The following is a 23,039-nucleotide window of genomic DNA, read 5'->3' as shown; positions in this document are numbered from 1 at the left end:
CTTCTTTCACTTAGCATAGCGTTTTTCAGATTCATCCTTGTCATTGCATTCGTCAGTAGTTGGTTGTTTCTGGTTGCTGAGTACTTTACCCTTTCCTTGTTGATGGCTATTTGGGTTGTCCGGGTTTGCAACCATTATGAATAAAGTTCCTCCAAACATTTATATACAAGTCTCTGTGGACATATATTTTTATTTCTCCTTACTAGATACTTAGGAGTGGAATTGCTGGATTGCACGATAAGTGCATGTTTAAATATTTGGAAACTGCCAAACTGTTTTCCATAGTGGTTGTACCATTTTGCAGTTCCACCTGCAGTGTATGAGAATTCTAGCTTTTCTCCAACCTCATCAACACTTGGTGTGGTCAGTCCTTTTCAGCCATTTTAATGGGTATTTGGCTTTAATTTGCATTTCTCTTATGATTCATGAGCTTCAGTCATCTTTTCATGTGCGTGGTTTTTTTTTTTCTTTTTCTCCCCAAATCCCCCCAGTACGCAGTTGTATATTTTAGTTGTGGGTCCTTCTAGTTGTGGCATGTGGGACGCCACCTCAGTGTGGCCTGATGAGCGGTGCCATGTCGGCGCCCAGGTTCCAAACCAGCAAAACCCTGGGCGGCTGAAGCAGAGCGCAAGAACATAACCACTTGGCCACGGGACCAGCCCCTTTTCATGTGTTTATTGTCATACAAAGAGTGTGTCTATTCTTATCTTTTGCCTATTTTTAACGTTGAGTTGCTTGTCTTATTTTGAAGTTGTAAGAGTTTTTTATATATATTCTAAATACAAGTCCTACGTATGGCAAATATTTTTCTTGCGTCTCCACAGCACATTTTTGCCCTTAATGGTATTAGCTGGCTTGTTCACCCATCTCATCCATCAGAACCCGCTGGGCACCTTTCCTTTTCAGTCTTTCTGACTCCTCCTGTCTCCACTGTTATCACTTCTGTACATCCAGGGGCTTTACCATGCCCCTCAGAGGTGTGATTGTTTTTCTTTTTCTTTTTTAAATTATTTTACTGGCTTGGGAGAGCTGCTGGTTTATAGTGCCATTGGTACTAAAGTCCTGCAGTGAGTGGCATGGTTTCACACAAAGAACTGACCTGCTTAAAATGCCAGTTCTGTGTTTGTTGCTTAGTCCAAGCTGCTGTCATCTCTCACTGGTGCTATTGCAGTGCTTGAAATGGCTTCTTCTTTTTCTTTTTTTAATTCATTCTTCATATCACAGCTGGAGAGATCATTTAAAAATATAAATTGGGCACTTTTAGTTCCCAGCTTAAAGTGGAAGTGCACTTAAGAGAAATCTTTTTTTTTTTTTTTGAGGAAGATTAACCCTGAGCTAACTGCTGCCAATCCTCTTTTTTCCGAGGAAGACTGGCCGTGAGCTAACATCCATGCCCATCCTCCTCCACTTTATACGTGGGACGCCTACCACAGCATGGTGTGCCAAGCGATGCCATGTCCGCACCAGGAATCCGAACTGGCAAACCCCGGGCCACCAAAGCGGAATGTGCACGTTTAAACCGCTGCACCACTGGGCCCGCCCCAAGAGAAATCTAAAATCCTTAGCCCAATTGCTGGGTCACTGCCTGTTTCTTCGGCCTCATCCTGAGCTGTGCTGTTTCTGCTTGGAGCACTCCGGCCACAGTAGCCTTCTTTTGGGTCCACAGATACTCTGGCCTAACCCCTCCCTGCTCAATAGAATACTTCTCTCTGCCACTCTTCAGCCTGGCTAATCCCTGCTCATCCTTCAGCTCTCTGTTTTAAATGCCCCTTCCTTTGAGAGGAAGAGCCTTCCCTAAGCCCCTAATTTATTTTTTTTTATTTTTTTTTTTTTTGAGTGGTATTTCTTTTTTTTTTTTTATTTTTTTTTTATTAATGTTATGATAGATTACAACCTTGTGAGATTTCAGTTGTACATTTTTGTTAGTCATGTTGTGGGTACACCACTTCCCCCTCCGTACCCTCCCCCCACCCCCCCTTTCCCCTGGTAACCACCAATCAGATCTCCTTCTCAATATACTAATTTCCACCTATGAGTGGAGTCATGTAGAGTTCGTCTTTCTCTGACTGACTTATTTCGCTTAACATAATACCCTCGAGGTCCATCCACATTGTTGTGAATGGGCCAATTTCGTCTTTTTTTATGGCTGAGTAGTATTCCATTGTGTATATATACCACATCTTCTTTATCCAATCATTAGTTTCTGGGCATGTAGGCTGGTTCCACGTCTTGGCTATTGTAAATAATGCTGCAATGAACATAGGGGTGCAACGGACTCTTGAGATATCTGATATCAGGTTCTTAGGATAGATACCCAGTAATGGGATGGCTGGGTCATAGGGTATTTCTATTTTTAACTTTTTGAGAAATCTCCATACTGTTTTCCATAGTGGCTGTACCAGTTTGCATTCCCACCAACAGTGTATGAGGGTTCCTCTTTCTCCACAACCTCTCCAGCATTTGTCGTTCTTGGTTTTGGATGTTTTTGCCAATCTAACGGGGGTAAGGTGATATCTTAGTGTAGTTTTGATTTGCATTTCCCTGATGATTAGCGATGATGAACATCTTTTCATGTGTCTATTGGCCATATTCATATCTTCTTTTGAGAAATGTCTGTTCATGTCCTCTGCCCATTTTTTGATCGGGTTGTTTGTTTTTTTGTTGTTAAGCAGTGTGAGTTCTTTGTATATTATGGAGATTAACCCTTTGTCGGTTAAGTGGCTTGTAAATATTTTTTCCCAATTAGTGAGCTGTTTTTTTGTTTCAATCCTGTTTTCCCTTGCCTTGAAGAAGCTCTTTAGTCTGATGAAGTCCCATTTGTTTATTCTTTCTATTGTTTCCCTCAACTGAGGAGTTGCAGTGTCCGAAAAGATTCTTTTGAAACTGATGTCAAAGAGTGTACTGCCTATATTCTCTTCCAAAAGACTTATTGTCTCAGGCCTAATCTTTAGGTCTTTGATCCATTTTGAGTTTATTTTGGTGTGTGGTGAAAAAGAATGGTCAATTTTCAATCTTTTGCATGTGGCTGTCCAGTTTTCCCAGCACCATTTGTTGAAGAGACTTTCTTTTCTCCATTGTAGGCCCTCTGCTCCTTTGTCGAAGATTAGCTGTCCATAGATGTGTGGTTTTATCTCTGGGCTTTCAATTCTGTTCCATTGATCTGTGGACCTGTTTTTGTACCAGTACCATGCTGTTTTGATCACTGTAGCTTTGTAGTATGTTTTGAAATCGGGGATTGTGATTCCGCCGGCTTTGTTTTTCTTGCTCAGGATTGCTTTAGCAATTCGCGGTCTTTTGTTGCCCCATATGAATTTTAGGATTGTTTGTTCAATTTCTGTGAAAAATGTTCTTGGGATTCTGATTGGGATAGCATTGAATCTGTATATTGCTTTAGGTAGTATGGACATTTTAACTATGTTTATTCTTCCAATCCATGTGCAAGGGATGTCTTTCCATCTCTTTATGTCATCGCCTATTTCTTTCAAGAAAGTCTTGTAGTTTTCATTGTATAGATCCTTCACTTCCTTGGTTAAGTTTATCCCAAGGTATTTTATTCTTTTCGTTGCGATTGTGAATGGGATAGAGTTCTTGAGTTCTTTTTCTGTTAGTTTATTGTTAGTGTATAGAAATGCTACTGATTTATGCACGTTAATATTATACCCTGCTACTTTGCTGTAGTTGTTGATTATTTCTAATAGTTTTTCTGTGGATTCTTTGGGGTTTTCTATGTATAAGATCATGTCGTCTGCAAACAACGAGAGTTTTACTTCTTCGTTACCTATTTGGATTCCTTTTATTTCTTTTTCCTGCCGAATTGCTCTGGCCAGCACCTCCAGAACTATGTTGAATAGGAGTGGTGAAAGTGGGCACCCTTGTCTTGTTCCTGTCCTCAGAGGGATGGCTTTCAGCTTTTGTCCATTGAGTATGATGTTGGCTGTGGGTCTATCATATATGGCCTTTATTATGTTGAGGTACTTTCCTTCTATACCCATTTTACTGAGGGTTTTTATCATAAATGGGTGTTGGATCTTGTCGAATGCTTTCTCTGCATCTATTGAGATGATCATGTGGTTTTTGGTTTTCATTTTGTTAATGTAGTGTATCACGTTGATTGACTTGCGGATGTTGAACCATCCCTGTGTCCCTGGTATAAATCCCACTTGATCATGGTGTATAATCTTTTTGATGTATTGCTGTAATCGGTTTGCCAAAATTTTGTTGAGGATTTTTGCATCTATGTTCATCAGTGATATCGGCCTGTAGTTCTCCTTCTTTGTGTTGTCCTTGTCAGGTTTGGGGATCAGAGTGATGTTGGCTTCATAGAATGTGTTAGGGAGTTCTCCATCTTTCTCAATTTTCTGGAACAGTTTGAGGAGAATAGGTATTAAGTCTTCTTTGAATGTTTGGTAGAATTCTCCAGAGAAGCCGTCTGGTCCTGGACTCTTGTTTTTGGGGAGGTTTTTGATTACCGTTTCTATTTCCTTACTTGTGATTGGTCTATTCAGATTCTCCATTTCTTCCTGATTCAGTTTGGGGAGATTGTAGGAGTCTAGGAATTTGTCCATTTCTTCCAGGTTGTTCAATTTGTTGGCATATAGTTTTTCATAGTATTCTCTTATGATCTCTTGTATTTCATTGGTATCTGTTGTGATTTCTCCTCTGTCATTCCTGATTTTATTAATTTGCGATTTCTCTCTTCTTTTCTTGGTGAGTCTGGCTAGGGGTTTGTCAATTTTGTTAATTCTTTCGAAGAACCAACTCTTTGTTTCATTGATCCTTTCTATTGTCTTTTTTGTTTCAATATCGTTTATTTCTGCTCTTATTTTTATTATTTCCCTCCTTCTACTGACTCTGGGCCTTGTTTGTTCTTCTTTTTCTAGTTCTGTTAGGTGTCGTTTGAGGTTGCTTACGTGAGCTTTTTCTTGTTTAGTGAGGTGAGCCTGTATTGCGATGAATTTCCCTCTTAGGACTGCTTTTGCTGCATCCCAAATGATTTGGTATGTCGTGTTCTCATTTTCATTTGTCTCCAGATAATATTTGATTTCTTCTTTAATTTCTTCAATGATCCATTGTTTGTTGAGAAGCGTGTTGTTTAGTCTCCACATTTTTGCACCTTTCTCTGCTTTTTTCTTGTAGTAGATTTCTAGTTTAATAGCGTTATGATCAGAAAAGATGCTTGATATTATTTCAACTCTCTTGTATTTATTGATGTTTGCTTTGTTTCCCAAAATATGGTCAATCCTTGAGAATGTTCCATGTGCACTTGAGAAGAATGTGTAACCTGCTGTTTTTGGATGAAGTGTTCTATATATATCTATTAAGTCCATCTGGTCTAATTTTTCATTTAATTCTATTATTTCCTTGTTGATTTTCTGTCTGGATGTTCTGTCCATTGGTGTTAATGGTGTGTTGAGGTCCCCTACTATTATTGTATTGTTGTTGATGTCTTCTTTTAGTTCTATTAAGAGTTGCTTTACAAATTTTGGTGCTCCTGTGTTGGGTGCGTATATATTTATAAGTGTTATGTCTTCTTGGTGGAGAGTCCCTTTTATCATTATATACTGTCCCTCTTTGTCTTTCTTTATCTGTTTTGCTTTGAAATCTACCTTGTCTGATATTAGTATAGCGACACCTGCTTTCTTTTGTTCATTATTAGCTTGGAGTATTGTTCTCCATCCCTTCACTCTGAGTCTGTGTTTGTCTTTGGGGCTGAGGTGTGTTTCCTGGAGGCAGCATATTGTTGGATCTTGTTCTTTGATCCATCCTGCCACTCTGTGTCTTTTGATTGGGGAGTTCAATCCGTTTACATTTAGAGTGATTATTGAGACGTGGGGGCCTACCACTACCATTTTGTGTCTTGTTTTCCGGTTTTCTTCAGTTTCCTTTGTTTCTCGTCCTATGGTTTAATCTGCTCTGATGAAGAGCTGCTACTCTCTGTTGTTGTCCTTCTACTTATCTCCTCTGCTCTTGGTTTTGTAGCCCCTTTCCTTTTTTGGATTTTTCAGGAATGAGGGTTTTCCTGAGGATTTCCTGAAGAGGAGGTTTTGTGGCAATGAACTCCCTTAATTTTTGTTTATCTGGGAAAGTTTTTATTTCTCCATCGTATTTGAAGGATATTTTCGCTGGGTAGAGAATTCTCGGCTGTAGGTTTTTGTCCTTCAGATTTTTGAATATATCATTCCACTCTCTTCTAGCCTGTAGAGTTTCTGCTGAGAAATCTGCTGATAGCCTGATGGGGGTTCCTTTGTAGGTTAGTTTCTTTTGCCTGGCTGTCCTTAATATTTTCTCCTTGTCGTTGACTTTTGCTAGCTTCACTACTATATGCCGTGGAGTTGGTCTTCTTGCATTGATAAAGTTTGGAGATCTATTGGCTTCTGTCACCTGAAGATCCATCTCCCTCACCAGATTTGGGAAGTTCTCAGCCATTATTTCTTTGAATAGGTTTTCTGCCCCTTTCTCCTTCTCTTCTCCCTCTGGTATACCTATAATCCTTACGTTGCATCTCCTAATTGTGTCTGATAATTCTCGGAGAGTTTCTTCATTTCTTTTAAGTCTTGCTTCTCTCTCCTCCTCTGCCTGCAACAATTCTATATTGCCATCTTCCAAATTGCTAATTCTTTCCTCCATATTATCGGCCCTACTGTTCAGAGCATCTAGATTTTTCTTAATCTCCTCTATTGTGTTCTTCATTTCCAGTATTTCTGTTTGGTTCTTCTTTATCGTATCAAACTCTTTTGTGACATAGCTCCTGAACTCGTTGAGTTGTCGGTCAGAATTCTCTCTTAACTCAGTGAGTATTTTAATGATGGCTGTTTTGAAGTCATCATCATTTAGGTTATATATCTCATTTTCTTTGGGATTGATTTCTGTGTATTTGTTACTTTCTTTCTGTTCTGGAGATTTAATGTATTTTTTCATATTGCTTGATGATGTTGATTTATGCCTCCGCATGGAGATAGAGTTTAGTTGCTCCTTTCACTTGTTTCAGCTGCTGCGGTGGGGGGAGCAGCTGTTTATACTTCACCAACCAGGAACCCTGTCCGTAGTTGCTAACTGGGCCTGGGCCCCTCTTCGTAGCCACAGTGGCCCTTTGGATTCCCTCCTCTGCCGTGGGGGCCGTCACGGGGGGCTTCAGGCTGCAGGTGCCTACTGTTGTTGCCCACCTAGATGCGCTCTCTCCTTGGGGTCTGCAACGGTGTTATGGGCTTTTCCAGCGGCCAGGGGTGGGATCACTTTTATTTGTCGCTCGGTTGCTGTCAGCACCCACCAAATCTCACTTGTCCTCTATGGGTCGCAGGAGAGCTATTGGCATCTTCTACAGTCTGTGGTTAGTACACCTAGCTATGCTGCTTTTGCCCTGGGGTCTTCCAGCCTTGTGGCTGGCGGCTGGGTGCCTTCTACTGATGCTGTGCAGAGGCTTTCCCTAAGGCTTCTGTGAGCCTGTAGGGTTTCCCCCTAGGCTACTAAGCTGGGTCTCTGGAACTCTCTCCAGCCCCAGTCCTCTCCGAGATCTCCGGCAATCCCTAGCCTCACCGGGTGGGCACCGGCAGCTGGGGGTCGCCCCGCCCTCTGGGCTTCTCTCCGGGCCTCTGCCGGGAGCTCTGAATGCTCAGCGTGGCCCCTCTGCTACCGGCAGACAGAGAGTTTTGTCTGCTGCCTGGCGGAGCTCCGGCGCTTCCCCTCCGGGTCGCCGGACCCGCCTTTGGAAGTTCCCCCGCCCCGGTCCTCTCCGAGATCTCCGGCAATCCCTAGTCCCACGGGGCGGGCAACGGCAGCTGGGGGACGCCCCGCCCTCTGGGCTTCTGTCCGAGCCTCTGCCGGGAGCCCTGAATGCTGGGCGTGGCCCCTCTGCTAATGGCAGACAGAGAGTTTTGTCTGCTGCCCGGGCGGAGCTCCGGCGCTTCTCCACCGGGTCGCCGGACCCGCCTTTGAAAGTTCCCCCGCCCCGGTCCTCTCCGAGATCTCCGGCAATCCCTAGTCCCACGGGGCGGGCAACGGCAGCTGGGGGTTGCCCCGCCCTCTGGGCTTCTGTCCGGGCCTCTGCCGGGAGCCCTGAGTGCTCAGCGTGGCCCCTCTGCTACCGGCAGACAGAGAGTTTTGTCTGCTGCCTGGCGGAGCTCCGGCGCTTCCCCTCCGGGTCGCCGATCCGGCCTTTGAAAGTTCCCCCGCCCCGGTCCTCTCCGAGATCTCCGGCAATCCCTAGTCCCCCGGGGCGGGCAACGGCAGCTGGGGGTCGCCCCGCCCTCTGGGCTTCTCTCCGGGCCTCTGCTGGGAGCCCTGAGTGCTCAGCGTGGCCCCTCTGCTACCGGCAGACAGAGAGTTTTGTCTGCTGCCTGGCGGAGCTCCGGCGCTTCCCCACCGGGTCGCCGGACCCGCCTTTGAAAGTTCCCCCGCCCCGGTCCTCTCCGAGATCTCCGGCAATCCCTAGTCCCCCGGGGCGGGCGTCTCTCTGGGACCCTCCGGGCGCCCCGAGCACCAGGCCGGGTCTCCCCGCCAATGGCGGGGAGAGACTCTCCCCGCGGGCTCAGGTGTGCAACTCCAAAGTTTCCCTCTGCGTTTAGGAGTAATTGCGGGGGGTTTAAGTAGGGTTCTGGTCACCTGTTTCCACCGTTGCTCCTCTGTTGTGTTCTCGCTCCTGCCCTAGATGTGTGTGGATCCTCTGGGGGCGTCCGTTGGAAGAAAGCCGCTTGCGGGTACTAGGCTGCCCGTCGGGGTCGGAGAGTTTTCACCTATTTCCACATCCTCCCGGAGGAAAGTCCGTCCGCCTTCCGATGTATAGTCGCGTGGGTGTCTCAGACGTCCTGAGATGCTGTCTGGATATCCTTTGTCAAGCGATAAGTGTCCAAATAATTGTAGACTCGAAGGGCGAGAGACAAAGAGGACTACTCACGGCGCCATCTTGGAATAGTCTCCTAAGCCCCTAATTTAAACCAGCTTCTCTAGTTATCAATGACAACATTAAGTACATCATTTGCATTTTTCCTTAGCATCCATCATAATTTGTGTGTTTATAAGATAGTCATAAATTAATATCAATATATAAGTATATATTAATATATACGTCTCTTTATATTTCTCCTATATTGTATAAAGTGTATGAGAGCAGGGAGCTTTCTGTTTGCACTGCCGTATCCATAGCACTTAATACAGTGTAGATGAATAATAAATATTTGATGAATAAATAAAATTGATTTTAACATTTTAATGTTTTAAAAATTATTTGATGTGCCTCCTTTAAGATCCCAAACTGACATTTCTTTCTTGAATACATTCTTTCTTTGAATACAAACTTCTGTGCTAGTTTTCTGTCTCTCCCATTTCCAGCGAATGTGTAAATTGCCCTAATAACAAGAGTTCTTAATCTTCTTTTGTACCATGGATCCCTTAGGCAGTCACTGAAACCTGTGGCCCCTTCTCGGATTAATGTTTTTAAATAAATCAAATAAACTGTGTAAGATTACAAAGGAAATCAGTTATATTATTGAAATACCACTTATTTATTTATTTATTTTTAAGATTTTTATTTTTCCTTTTTCTCCCCAAAGCCCTCTGGTACATAGTTGTATATTTTTTTAGTTGTGGGTCCTTCTAGTTGTGGCATCTGGGATGCCACCTCCTCATGGCTTGATGAGCGGTGCCATGTCCGTGCCCAAGATCCGAACTGGCGAAACCCTGGGCCGCCAAAGCAGAGCATGAGAACTTAACCACTTGGCCACGGGGCCGGCCCCTACCACTTATTTAATATTGAGAAAATATGCCTTTAAACTATGAGAAAATGATTTAATAGATCTGGACGTTTCTCATCCTTTATACTTACCACCAAAAACACTCCTAATAATCATTATAGGTATGGTAGATTTAGATTTAGGCTGCTATCAATCATTTTTTGTAAAACAAAACCCTCAAGCTCCTAAAAATCCTATTTTTTAAAATATTTTTAATGTACTTTAATCGCTACTGAGTACTCATCTACCTCATATATAATATATTTTATACCAAAAACATAAGTTTTGACACACGGGGAATGAGACTTGAAAGTATGATGTTAACCACGTTAACTGTTGTTCCTTTTTACAGCACAGTAAATATGACCTTGAAAGGAGGAGGTGTGATTAGGAGTAGATGATGTGAAAAGTGTGCGATATAAGCCAGCTGTGTGGAGCAGCTACTCAAATCCCACGGCATAGACGGTTTGTGTGAGAATGCAGAAGCTGTACTGAAACTGTGGCTGCAGGGGTCAACTTGGCTCACTGCTTCCTGATCTTGGGTGGCCACTGCCAGCACCACAGAGTGCTTAATAGTGCTGAGATCCCTACTGTCAGGGCCTCCGACAGACCCAGATGTATCCAGAGAAAAGCAGGTATGTTCAGGATGGCAGGGGGAAGTATTAATGTGTGGCGACATAAAGAAACACCACCAGTGAAAGGAACTATCCCACAAAAGTAAAGCTATTCAAATGAATAAAGTCTTAAGAATACAGTTTAGTTCTTAAACTCTAATAACCAAATAACTAGAAATCCTGAAATTTTTAAGTAATGCTTTTTTAAAGTATAAAAGGTACAGTTTTCATACAGCAATATGGAGAAGGCCATTTTTTTCCCCTCCACGTATTTTTTTCCCCTAAACAAGATTGCTGCTGTCAGTCCTAGCTGCCAAACAGCAGTAGATTTGAAATGGCTCTTCTGTTTCTCAGAGTCCAGAATATATAAAAGCATTCCTATGTGTCCAAGTGGGAATCTGAAAATAATTGCTTGCTTCTGTGTTCTGAGGGATGAATATAATAAGTATCTGACTGCAGCCACTTGGGGCTAATACTTGGACATGAAAGTAAGTTTTCATTCCCTGTTGTAATGACAGTCTCTTTCAGTTATTAACTGATCCCTGTTGCTTAGTTTTAAAACCAGTGCTGAGAGAGCATTTGTATATTTCTTTTTTTCCTTGATATTAACACTTTTATAGAAATAAGTATTTACTTTCCCTCAGATTTTGGACATGTGAAGGTGTTAGATTCCAGTTAGATCTATGTTAAGCCACTTGATCTTCTCCCACGGCTCACTGGTGCTGTTTTCCCTTAAGCCCAATCTTTTTTCTCTTTGTGTTACATTTTGGCTAGTTTCTATTGCTGTGTCTTCTAGGTCACCAGGTTTTTCTTCAATGTATAATCTATTCCTAATTCCATTGTATTTTTTTCAATCTCTAGAAATTCAATTTGAGATTCTTTGATGTGTGGAGTATATTTATAATAACTTTTAACTTTCTGGTCTACTAATTCTATCATCTCTCTAACTTCTGGGTCTGGTTGGTTTTTTCTTTTTCTTTCTTTCTTTTTTTTTTTTTCTTTGCTTTTCTGTTTATGCATCATATTTTTCTGCTTTTTTGGATATTGATAACTTTTGATTGGACATTTTGGATTTTATATTATTGAGTGCTAGATTTTTTTGGTATTCCTTTAAATAATTTTAGGCTTTTTTTCTGGGATGCAGTTAAATTTCCTAGAACAGTTTGACCCTTTCAGAGTTTGCTTTTAAGCATTTTTAAAAGGGGAGTCCAGAATAGCCTTTAGTCAAAGACTAGTTTGGCCCCAGTACTGAGTCATTACCCTTCTGAGGACTCACCTTTTTCCCTGTGTGTTAGGAGTTTTTTCCCCTCCAGGTGGTGGGACGGGAACTGTTCCCAGCCTTGTTCCACATGGATTAGTCCATCTGCTCCTTTCTGGTGGCTCCTTCCTCACTCTTAGACTTTTATCATGCGTGTGCTCTGATCATTACTCAGCTGGACACTCCAAGGGTCTCCCCAGCTCTCTCTGATGTTCTGTCCTCTCCAGTACTCTGCCCTGCGAATTCTGACTGACTTCAACTCTCCAGACCTCCAGTTCTGTCCTCAATCCAGGGAGACTGCCAGGCTCCATTTAGGTTTCCTTGTACTGCCTGTTGTTGGATGTTAGAAAACTGTTGTTTCATACGTATCATCTGGTTTATTGTTTGTTTGGGTTTTTTCCTGAGAAAGATTTGCCCTGAGGAAGATTGTCCCTGAGCTAATATCTTTGCCAGTCTCCCTCCATTTTGTATGTGAGTCACTGTCACAGCATGGCTGACAAGTAATGTAGGTCCATGCATGGGATCCAGTCCCGCAAACCCAGGCCACCAAACCAGAGCATATTGGACTTAACCACTATGCTGTGGGAGCAGCCCCTATTGGCTGGTTTTTTTTTTTTAGTTGTTTAAGGTAGGAGAGTAAATTAGCCCCTGTTCTTTCATTGTGGCTAGAAGCAAAAGCCTGCAGAGATATTTAGAACTTTAGGGACTCACTAGAAGGTCAAGTTATTTCCTTATTTTAAGCTGTCTTATCTTACGTAACCTATACTTCATTGTTTGGTTTTTCCTCCCAATGGAATAGAAATGGTAACACAGAAGACAATTTAAATTATGTTTTAAATCACTCATGGTCCCATTATCTTATCTTGTATTATAAATTGCCTCCTAGATAAATATTTTTAAGCTGCAGTCTGTTTTACTTTGAATCTTACCTTTAGTTAATATGATCTTCATACTTAGTTTAATAGCTGCACAATGACCTATTATATTAATATTCCATATGTATTAATCCTTATGTTTGGCAATACAGGCTTTATTCTTTTAGTACAAAGAACAGTAAATATCTTCATATGTCATCGCTATTCTTAAGGATGCTCAAAGGGAGAAAGGCAGGTGGGACGATGTTTTATTCATTTCAATCTACAATGAGTATTTAGGCTATATTAGGTATTTAGTAAGTGTCTGTCAAATGATTGATGTGGAGTTTAACTTATAAAGTTCAATTAGGTAAACTTTTCAGTTACCTTTTTAGGAATAATTTTATTCTATCAAGCATTCACCTTAAAGTAGCTAATTATGAAATGTTTATGTTTCTTTCTACTTATTAAGTTAAGCCCATATTATCTACATGCTAATTACTTCATCAATTTTAGAGGTATCATTTAGTAGAATACCTTTTTCAGATAAACTTTTATGTTGGAATAATTTTAGGTTTATAGAAAAGTTGCAGAGATAGTACAGAGGGTTCCCGTATGTCCCACCCAGTTTCACTTTCTCTTGATGTTAACGTCTTCCATTACCGTAGTGTGTTTATCAAAACTGAGAAACCAATGTAGGTATGTTGTAACTAAACTTCAGACTTCATTCATAAGTTGCTTTTCCACTGATTTCCTTTTTCTGTCCCCGGATCCAACCCAGGATACCACGTGCACTTAGTTGTCATGTCTGCTTTCTCTCTTCCCGTCTGTGACTATTTCTCACTCTTTCTTTTCATGACCTTGACAGTTTTAAGGCATACTGGTCAAGTATTTGGTGGAATGTCTCTCAATTTGAGTTTGTCTGATGTTCTTTTTATTGTTAGACTGGGGTTATGGACTTTGGAAAAGAATACCACAGAGCTGAAATGCCCTTCTCCTCTCCTATCAGGGGGTTCACAATATCCATGTGACATTATGGTGGTGTTAACCCTGGTCACTTGGTTGGGGTGGTATCTGCCAGACTTCTCCACTGTTAGAATTACTGTTTTTTTCTTTCCAAATTCTTTTCTTTGAAAACAAGTCAGTGAATTCAGCCCTCCCTCAAGGTGTGCTGAGTGGGAGAGATTAAACTCCACCTCCTGGAGGGGAGTATATGTACACATATTATTTGAAATTCTTCTGTCAGGAAGGCTTGTCTCGGGGCCGGCCCCGTGGCCGAGTGGTTAAGTTCGTGCACTCCACTCCAGCGGCCCAGGGTTTCACCTGTTCGGATCCTGGGCGCGGACATGGCACTGCTCATCAGGCCACACTGAGGCTGCATCCCACGTAGCACAACCAGAAGGACCTGCAACTGGAATATACAATTATGTACTGGGAAAGAAGAAGAAAGAGAGAAAGAAAATTAAAAAAAAAAAAAAAAAGACTTGACTCTTCCCCATTTATTTATTTATTTATTCATTCAGTCATTTATTCATGTTAGTATGGACTTATGTATATTTATTTTATACTCTGGGTTAATACAGCATTATTTATTTTGTTGCTCAAATTGCTCCAACTTTGGCCACTGAGAGCTCTTTCAGGTTGGCTCCTTTGACGTGCCTTCATTTTGTTTTTTGAGCACTTCCTTACTTTCTGGCACTATGCAATGCTCCAGGCTCATCTTGTATTTTTCCTGCCCTCGCCTCTCTAGAGGAGGCTTGGTTTCTTTTACTGAAGGGGGTTATTTAGAAACAAAGATCTGGGCACTGGATATAGTAGAATACTTTCAGCCCTCTGATATTAAATATCTGAAAAATGTTAGTAAATTAACTTTAGCAGAAGTATACAGAGTATCCAGGTGATTGTCAAAACCTTTTCAACACAAAACAGTTAACCTTTCAGTCAAATGACGGTCCTTCCTTTAGCAAACTTTAAATGCATCATGATACATAGTTGAGTATCAAGCAGGGCGGGGCGGCGAGCCCCCACTGGTCTTCATTGCAGCTTATGCCATATTCTTTCCTGGCTTTGAAGCCTGGCTCAAGATTACATTTGCAGGATCCTTGGGCCGCTGGGAAGGATGTGCAGCCCAGAGGTCATTGGTATTTGAGGTATTTGGAGGATGGGGGATAAGACAAATGGTGCTTCAGGTCTTCACAACTTAGCATGAACACTACTGGTCCTCCCCTCTTCACTTCATGTCTTCCAAACCCAGCCCTCCTCATGTTTGCAAGGCCTGAGTCAAGAATACAAATGGAGCCTCACATACCATATAAATTAAAGTGAGAAACCTTAAATATAATGTAGTGTCTCCTTATACCATGACAGATATACCTTCTTTCTTTTTAAGATTGGCACCTGAGCTAACAACTGTTGCCAATCTTTTTTTTTTCTGCTTTTTCTCCCCAAATTCCCCCAGTATATATAGTTGTATATTTTAGTTGTGGGTCCTTCTAGTTAGGGCATGTGGGACGCCACCTCAGCGTGGCCTGGTGAGTGGTGCCATGTCTGCGCCCAGGATCTGAACCAGCGAAACCCTGGGCCGCTGAAGTGGAGTGCGTGAACTTAAGCACTCAGCCATGGGGCCAGCCCCCAGATATACCTTCTTAAAGACCTGGAAGATCAAATTCAAATTGAAAATTCTTGGGCTTCTTAGAGTTTGGTACCCGAAGTTCAAGGAGAGCAGGCCTCCAGCATGGCCCTCCTCTCTTCGCAGCCCCAGCGTTTTGCCCCACCATGAGCTTGAGCTTTTGTGCGTGGACACCCAGCCTGACAGTCTTGGCACAGTGCTGTCCTACAGATAGCTGCCCTCTGGCTGCCCCTCCGGGTGAACACACTGGAGGAGCATTCTGCTCTCAGCAGAGCCGCCGTGCAGGAGGCCTGCATGGCCTTGGAAGCAGACTCAGGAGATGGGGCATTCTGAGGCTCCTGACAGGCCTGATCCCCAGACCCTGTGAGCACCTCTTTGTGAGGAGGAGCATGGCTGGGTGAGGGCCAGCGGTCTTCATAGATGCCTTGCTTTTTTCCTCTCCGTGTGTTTCCTCTTGCCTTTCTTTGTGCTCTTACTCCTCTTTCAAAAGCCTGCTCATCCTTCAGGGTATGATTTCTATAGGCCTCCTCCTCTCTTAATCCTCTCCTTAATACCCTTATTTGGATTTAATCTACCCAGCTTCTCCTGGTCTTTCAGAAGTACTTTACTGTAATAAAGACAGTGTGTGTTGTCTGTTCCTGTCTCCTTCCCTCACTAAATTGCACGCTTCTTAAGAGCAGGATCACTGTTTGTTTTTGCCACCAATCCTAACATGAAGTCTCACAAAAGGGAAGTGCTTGACAAGGGCTGCTTGAATCTACCACAGCTCTGGCATCACTCTTGTGTTGTTGTGGTAACCCTATCAAAACAGGAAATGAAGTTAGTTTAGCATGACTTGTTCATAATTGACTCATGCTGCTTCCCTTTTCTTCTCTAAGTGATCACAAAACATCTCTTAAATAATCTACTCCAGAATTCTGTGGGCTTCTACTTCCACATTTACTGGTCAAATATGTTTCTGGGATCTGTCTGTTCCCACCCATCCCAACCCTGTAATAAACCACGTATTCAGGGAGCTCCGGTTCCTTTTTTCAACTGTTCTTGAGAAGTAATTGATAATACAATATACTGCACATACTTAAAGTGTACAATTTGATATGTTTCGACATATTATACACCCATGAAACTATCAACACAATCAAAATAATGAGCTTATTCATCACCTCCAAAAACTACCTAGTTTCCATTTGTGTAGTCCCTCCCCCTCACTAGCCCCAGGCAACTCTGCTGATCTGCTTTCTGTCCCTGTAGATTAGTTCACATTTTCCATGAATGAAAGTGTTTTTCTTTTGGTCTTTTTCCATTCAGCATAATTACTTTGAGATTCATCTGTGTTGTTTATATCAATAGTTCATTGCTTTTTATTGCAGAATAATAGGACTCTATCTGTTTTGAGAATTGGGCGTGCTCACCTCCAGCCTTGGCCTCCTCCCATTCTCCACAATGTATGGATCTCAGAGTAGAATTCATCTGGCAGTTGAGGCTGCGTTTCTGTAAAATGACTGCTCTCCATAGCTTGGGCTCCTCAGGGGCAGACTGTTAGTTTATGATCTTTGTATCCTGTTAGAATAGTCCTCAGTGCATAGAAGGCACTAATCCACTGCTAGATAAATAGGCCCCCCCTTTATTCAGGGGGGTATGTTTGCGTCTGTTTTAAATAATATGCCCAATTCCACTTTTAAAGATTGTTCTCTCAGGTGGAAACAAGGTTAAATAAAGATATTTTGTGTCTTTTCCCAATAATTATTCTTTATTTTTCAAGTATTTTTGTATTGGTGGGAATTCTAAAATTATTATGCTTTCTCCTTTAAAGGATATTCTAGCATTCCATAGGTTTTCTCATTTTTTTAAATATATGTTGAAGAGATCCATGTGATTCTTCAATCAAAACAGCATAAAGAAGTATACAATGAAGGGTTCTGCCCGCCTCTCTGTCGCACTCCAGCCTGGTATTCTGTCCCTCCACTACCACTCATCTTACTTCCTTGTGTATCCTTCCAGATTTTCTCTATGCGAACACAAGCAATGTTAATATATATCTTACTTTCACTCTTTTTTAGAAAAAAGAAAGCATGTATCCACTGCTGGACCTTGCTCGTTTTTTTTTCCACTTAGTAGATCTTGAACATCTTTCCATGTCGTGCTTTTTTTTCAGTTGCATAGTATTCCACTGTATGGATACTCTCCTATTGATGACCTCTTTTTAAAATTAAACTTTTTGTTTTCTGGTAATTGTAGAGTTACGTGCAGTTATAGGAAATAACGCAGAGAAATCCCGGTTTCCCTCAGTGGTAACATCTTGTGTAACTATAGTACAATACCACACCTGGGGATTGATATTGATACAGTCTGCAGAGTTCTTCAGATGGCACTAGTTTTATATGCACATTTGTGTGTGTTTAGTTCTGTGCAATTTTATCACATAGGTAGGTTCAGATAACCACTACCATTCTTTTTTGACATCTATTTAAATGTTTAATTTTTTTCCTCAACGTGGTTTTTACCCTTGATTTTAAAAAATTAAAAAAAATTTAATTGTAGTAAAAAAGAGTGTAAAATTTACCATTTTAACCATTTTTAAGCTACAGTTCAGTAGTGTTAAATATATTCACATTATTGTGTAACAGATCTGTAGAACTTTTTCATCTTGCAAAACTGAAACTATGCTTAAACACCATGTCCTCATTTCCCCCTTCCCCCAACCCTTGGTAAACACCATTCTATTTTCTGATTCTATGAGTTTGACAACTTTAGATACCACACGTGAGTGGAATCATAGAGTATTTGTCCTTTTGTGACTGACTTATTTCATTTAATTTCATTCAATGTTGTAGCATGTGATAGAATTTACTTGTTTTTTAAGGCTGAATAATATTCTAACGTGTCTATATACCACGTTTCCTTTATCCATTCATCCATCAATGGACATGCGGGTTTGTTTTACTTCTTGGCTATTGTAAACAGTGCTGCGGTGAACATGGGTGTGCCAATATTGCTTCAAGATCCTAGTTTGAATTCCTTTGGATATGTAATCCCAGAAGGGAGATTGCTGGGTCGTATGATACTTCTATGTTTAATTTTTTGAGGAATTTCCATACTTTTTTCCATAGTGGCTGCACCATTTTATATTCCCAACAGTCCATGAAGGTTCCAACTTCTCCACATCCTCTCCAACACTTAGTATTTTTTGGTGGTTTTTTGATAGTGGTAATCCTGATGGGTGTGAGGTGATACCTTGTTGTAGTTTTGATTTGCGTTTCTCTAATGATTAATGATGCCGAGCAACTTTTCATATGCTTCTTGGCCATTTATGTATCTTCTTTGAAGAAATGTCTGTTTGACATGATGTCTGATTTTTAATGTTTTTTTAATTGAGCCATTCTTGAATTCCTAAGATTAAATAGTTTGGATATAATGGATTATTATTATAATGTGTTGTCAGACTATATTTACTCATTTATTTTTTGTTGATTTTCAAGCTTATGCTTATAAAAAAGATTGGTCTTTAGTTTTGGTTTTAGTTCTTTGCCGTTATCATCATCCGTTTTTTTTTTTTTATTTATTTTTGACGATTATTTACCTTAAGGGATGGGTTAGGAAGCTCTTTGCATTCTTAACCTTGAACAATTTGTTCAACCTTGAAATTTTGTTTTTGAAAGAGCAAGTCTATCAAATGAAAGAAAAAATGTGAATATCTAAAATTAATCCAGCCAGAGACTGTGTAGTCACAGATTGGGTTAAGATTCCAAACTGCAACCATAAGTTGTTTACAAGAAAGACATTGAAAGCAAAAGCTGTAGCATGACAGTAGTTGAGGGGAGAAGAGAGTGGAGCAAAGATTAAATTCTTAGAGAAAAAAAGAAAACAGGGTTGGTAGCGATTTTAAAACAATATGATTTTTAAACAAAACTAGGAGACACCAGAAAGTCCATGGTAAAAAGTATACCAGTGAAATTTATTTGCTGAGTGTTAGAGCAATAAGAAATGAAACAAAACTGAGAAATCGAAGGAGAAGTGAGCAAATAATAGAGTTGTTGTGGAAGAGTGTAAACTCTTTGTGGTCACTTGTATGGCAGGTTGTGTAAACCAAAAAGACAGCAAAATGGAGAGGTGGGACAGACCCAACTCCATGGCCAGGGTCACGGCTGCTTTTCACGTGCGAACCGATGAGGAGGATCTCCTGACTTCTCACTGAAAGGGGTCATTTGGTTATTATTTCATCCCTGAGTGTTGAGACAATTGGAGGGGCATACTGACTATACGCGCCCCTCCCGCCAACATTCTTGTTCCCGAGAGCAAATTTATGACCATGTTTGCTGTGTTTCAGTAAAACTAGAAATTTCTAATGTTCGTTTTAAGCCAGTACTTTACAACTATTTTAACCTGTATTGTCTTTTGTTGAGCTCATGTTCTTTCTATCATTTGAATTACCCAGAAAGAATTTTAATTTCTAAAAATAGTTATTCTGAATATTGAATAAACTTGCTTGAGTGACGTATCCCTTTGCTTGAATGATATACCTGAAAATCAGTGGTTTAGGCCTTCATGCAGCAAACCAAAGCAAAATAAAATATGAGTAGTGATTCTTTTATTGAAGGAATTATCTTTCATTTCAAAGTATTGGAGGCACCTGAGTGCAATGTATTAATGGTGTTATGGGAGAATTGAAGCTGAGAAACACAAGGTTCCTCCTACAGCATAGTTTCGTGATGGAGTCAGACAAATGCATCAAAAATTCAAGGAATAAGTAGATTGATAAATACCATTGTAGAAGCATAAACTTGAGAATAAATTTATTTTACTGTTTCATGTTTCTAGCACTTATCCTGAGGAAACAAGAAGCAATGTCTTACTGCCTGTCATTGTTATTTCATTGCTTCAGTTGATGGACCAGATGTTGATACTTATTAATACGAAAAGCTCTTATGGGAAAGATTCAATAGAATATTGATCCTAAAGATAGTAATAATATTCAAGATTAGAATTCATCACAAAATTGAAGATATAATTATTACTTCTGCTTGGAATTCTATAAAGTCAGACCTTAAGGACAGCTTGGAAAGAACTGGGTCCTATGTAACAGCTATGAAAGTAGTTTCTGAAGAATGCTTTATAAATTGTGTTATGAGACTATCCAAACATCTTAGTTAAATTTCTCGGAAAAAAAGAAAGAGTCATGTCATTTTGCAAGTAAAACAAAGTCGATGCAGGCAATCAAGGCATCCTCTTGGGTCCATTTTTGTTAGGGATAAAGATGCGCTTGATGGTCATTTGAATGTTTCTGCTGAGTCTGAGGAATCTGATAAACAGTAAGAAGTTGTTTTGGAGGCAGAAATGAGTACTCTCACCAGAATGCAGTTGCTGTTAAAAACAGTGGGAAAATTTTTTTTTTTTCTGTGTGAGGCAATAAACCCATGTTTCTGGGCTTATGAAAATGGGCATCCACACATTTACCAGGACTGGGCCCTCTGTTAAGTTTGAGGTTCAGAATGTGCTACATTATGCCAGCTGCATCCTCCCTAGCTTGAGGCCTTTTTGTGGATGCTATATATGCTGCCTTCACGTGTATGAAACAAGTATTTACCCAGAGTGCTAAATATTTAATACTTTACCAATTTGTATTCTTTCTGCCAAGATGTTCTGAGAACTGTTTTTAATGCCATCTCTCTCCCCTCCCCCCCCTTTTTTTTTTAGCTCTGCTTATGATAATGTCAACAAAGTTCGAGTAGCTATCAAGAAAATCAGTCCTTTTGAGCACCAGACCTACTGCCAGAGAACCCTGAGGGAGATAAAAATCTTACTGCGCTTCAGACATGAGAACATCATTGGAATCAATGATATTATTCGAGCGCCAACCATCGAGCAAATGAAAGATGTGTATCCTTTTGAGACAGCTGACTCCTGCGCGCTCACCTTACTGATTAATGTAACTTGAAATGTCCCGGACTCATCAGAGTAAAGGAGAAGTATATAAAGCACATTTAAGAGGAAATTGTAATCTATTTGCCATTTACTATCCTACTTGCATCATTTAAATTTTTCCTATGATTAATTTTTCAGTTGTCAGTAACTATTTTTAGTGTCTTTTTGGCAAATCCAGCATTTTCTCTGTCAGTTTCAGTAAAGATTTCCTTTAAGTTTAGTTATGGAAAATCTTGGTGAACTTTTTCCAGTGATCTGGGGTATGGTTTGTTCTGATGGTGACAAGGAAAAGCAAAGAGCAGTAGACTAAGAAAGTGGGTGCCCTGGATGGCACCTGGTCAAATCCAGACTGTCCTGATCTTAGGCAATGTCATTTCTCCTCTAGGCCTCAGTTTTCTCATCTTTAAAATTGTGCTAGTCCTCGTTATCTTTAAGGCCAACTCAGCTCTGAAATTATGTTATTAACTATGACCAACATTTAGATATTGGGAGTAAGGAGGTCCCGAGGATCCTGCCTGGGTAGAGGCTACATTTGAAAGAGAGGCATTATGTATATTGAAGAAGATCTGCCAGAAGAAAGTTACGGTTTGACTAGGACAGCATTCCTCCCTGTCTGCTGAGTTTGCATTCTGCCCCTCCAGGGAGAGGCAGCTCCTTGTCTCTAGGCAGCCCTCGCCTTTTTTTTTTTTTTTTTTTTTGAGGAAGATTAGCCCTGAGCTAACATCTGCTGCTAATCTTCCTCTTTTTGCCGAGGAAGGCTGGCCCTGAGCTAACATCCATGCCCATCTTCCTGTACTTTATATGTGGGACGCCTATCACAGCATGGCTTGCCAAGCAGTGCCATGTCCGCCCTCCAGGATCTGAACTGGCGAACCCCAGGCTACTGAAGCGGAATGTGTGAACTTAACTGCTCCACCACCAGGCCAGCCCCAGCCCTTGCCATTTTTAAGCAGCTCTGTTACCAAGTTATAGTGATATTTTAAGTGAAATGCCTCCTGCCACTACCACCTTTTGTCCTACTTTACGTTTTGCCGTGAAAATCAGGTCTTTTTTACCTGACGAGTTTTCAACTCATGTTTCCTTTGAATCCATACTGTGTCTCATCTAGCACAAATCTGTAGGAGACCTACACCAATATTTACACAGAAATGAATAAAAGAAATGCAAAAATTTCTAATTAAATAATGTTATGGTTAAGTTAAAAACTCAAGGCTTTTATAATTTAATTTTTGTAAGAGCAAAGTTAGCCATAGCTAAAATTGTAGATGCTTAGATACATGGATAGGCAAAAAGCAAGAGGAGCAAAACTAGCATAAGCCCCTCTTAGCCTGACTTCCTCATAGTCTTATTTATTTATGATCTTAACGTTATTTGAAGAGTTAAGCAAATAAACTGAGGGTTGAATTTCCTAGGAGGGTGTTCTAGGCCTGTGTTTTCAAAAGTTTTGTGGTTGATTTTTGAGGAGAAGGAGGAGAAAAGAAGTAAAAGAATGGTGATATACAAGTTGTTTCTGGACCAGAGACAGAAGGGGAGTGTATGATGCTTGCTTGCCACCACACTCTTCCAGCCCTTTCCAACAAGCCGTGGAGGGCTTTTGTTGATGGTGGGCAACATGGAGAACAAGGAGGTTGAGACTTCAAGAATGGCCAATATTGGGCTACCCCAGTGGCACACCGGTTAAGTGTGCATGTTCTACTTCTCAGCGGCCCGGGGTTCGCCAGTTCGGATCCCGGGTGCAGACATGGCACCGCTTGGCAAAAGCCACGCTGTGGTAGGCGTCCCACGTATAGAAAGTGGAGAAAGATGGGCGTGGATGTTAGCTCAGGGCCGGTCTTCCTCAACAAAAAGAGGAGGATTGGCAGTAGTTAGCTCAGGGCTAATCTTCCTCAAAAAAAAAAAAAAAGAATAGCCAGTATTTTTATAACAGTCTGTTTCAGGTCTCAATCTAGGCCCACAATGGCAGGTATAATGCCTTTTGTCCCACAGGACCTAAAAAGGAATCAGCTACTTCAGATTCCTTCCATAAATGTACACCAA

General features: G+C 41.0%; 1 protein-coding gene across 3 annotated transcripts in view; it reads left to right on the top strand.

Annotated features, from left to right (window-relative positions):
• Positions 1-23,039, top strand: part of MAPK1 (mitogen-activated protein kinase 1) — a 105,860-nt gene that overhangs the window by 40,509 nt on the left and 42,312 nt on the right. For all 3 annotated transcript variants that reach the window (XM_070628356.1, XM_070628357.1, XM_070628355.1), the window contains exon 2: positions 20,775-20,957. In XM_070628356.1, the coding sequence (XP_070484457.1) occupies positions 20,775-20,957 (183 nt within the window). The remainder of the gene's footprint in view (positions 1-20,774; positions 20,958-23,039) is intronic.

This window comes from Equus przewalskii, chromosome 7 (genome assembly GCF_037783145.1).
Source record: "Equus przewalskii isolate Varuska chromosome 7, EquPr2, whole genome shotgun sequence".
NCBI classification, from domain to species: Eukaryota; Metazoa; Chordata; class Mammalia; order Perissodactyla; family Equidae; genus Equus; species Equus przewalskii.
The sequence above is the reverse complement of the archived record's forward strand: the minus strand, read 5'-3'. Positions and strand labels throughout refer to the sequence as shown.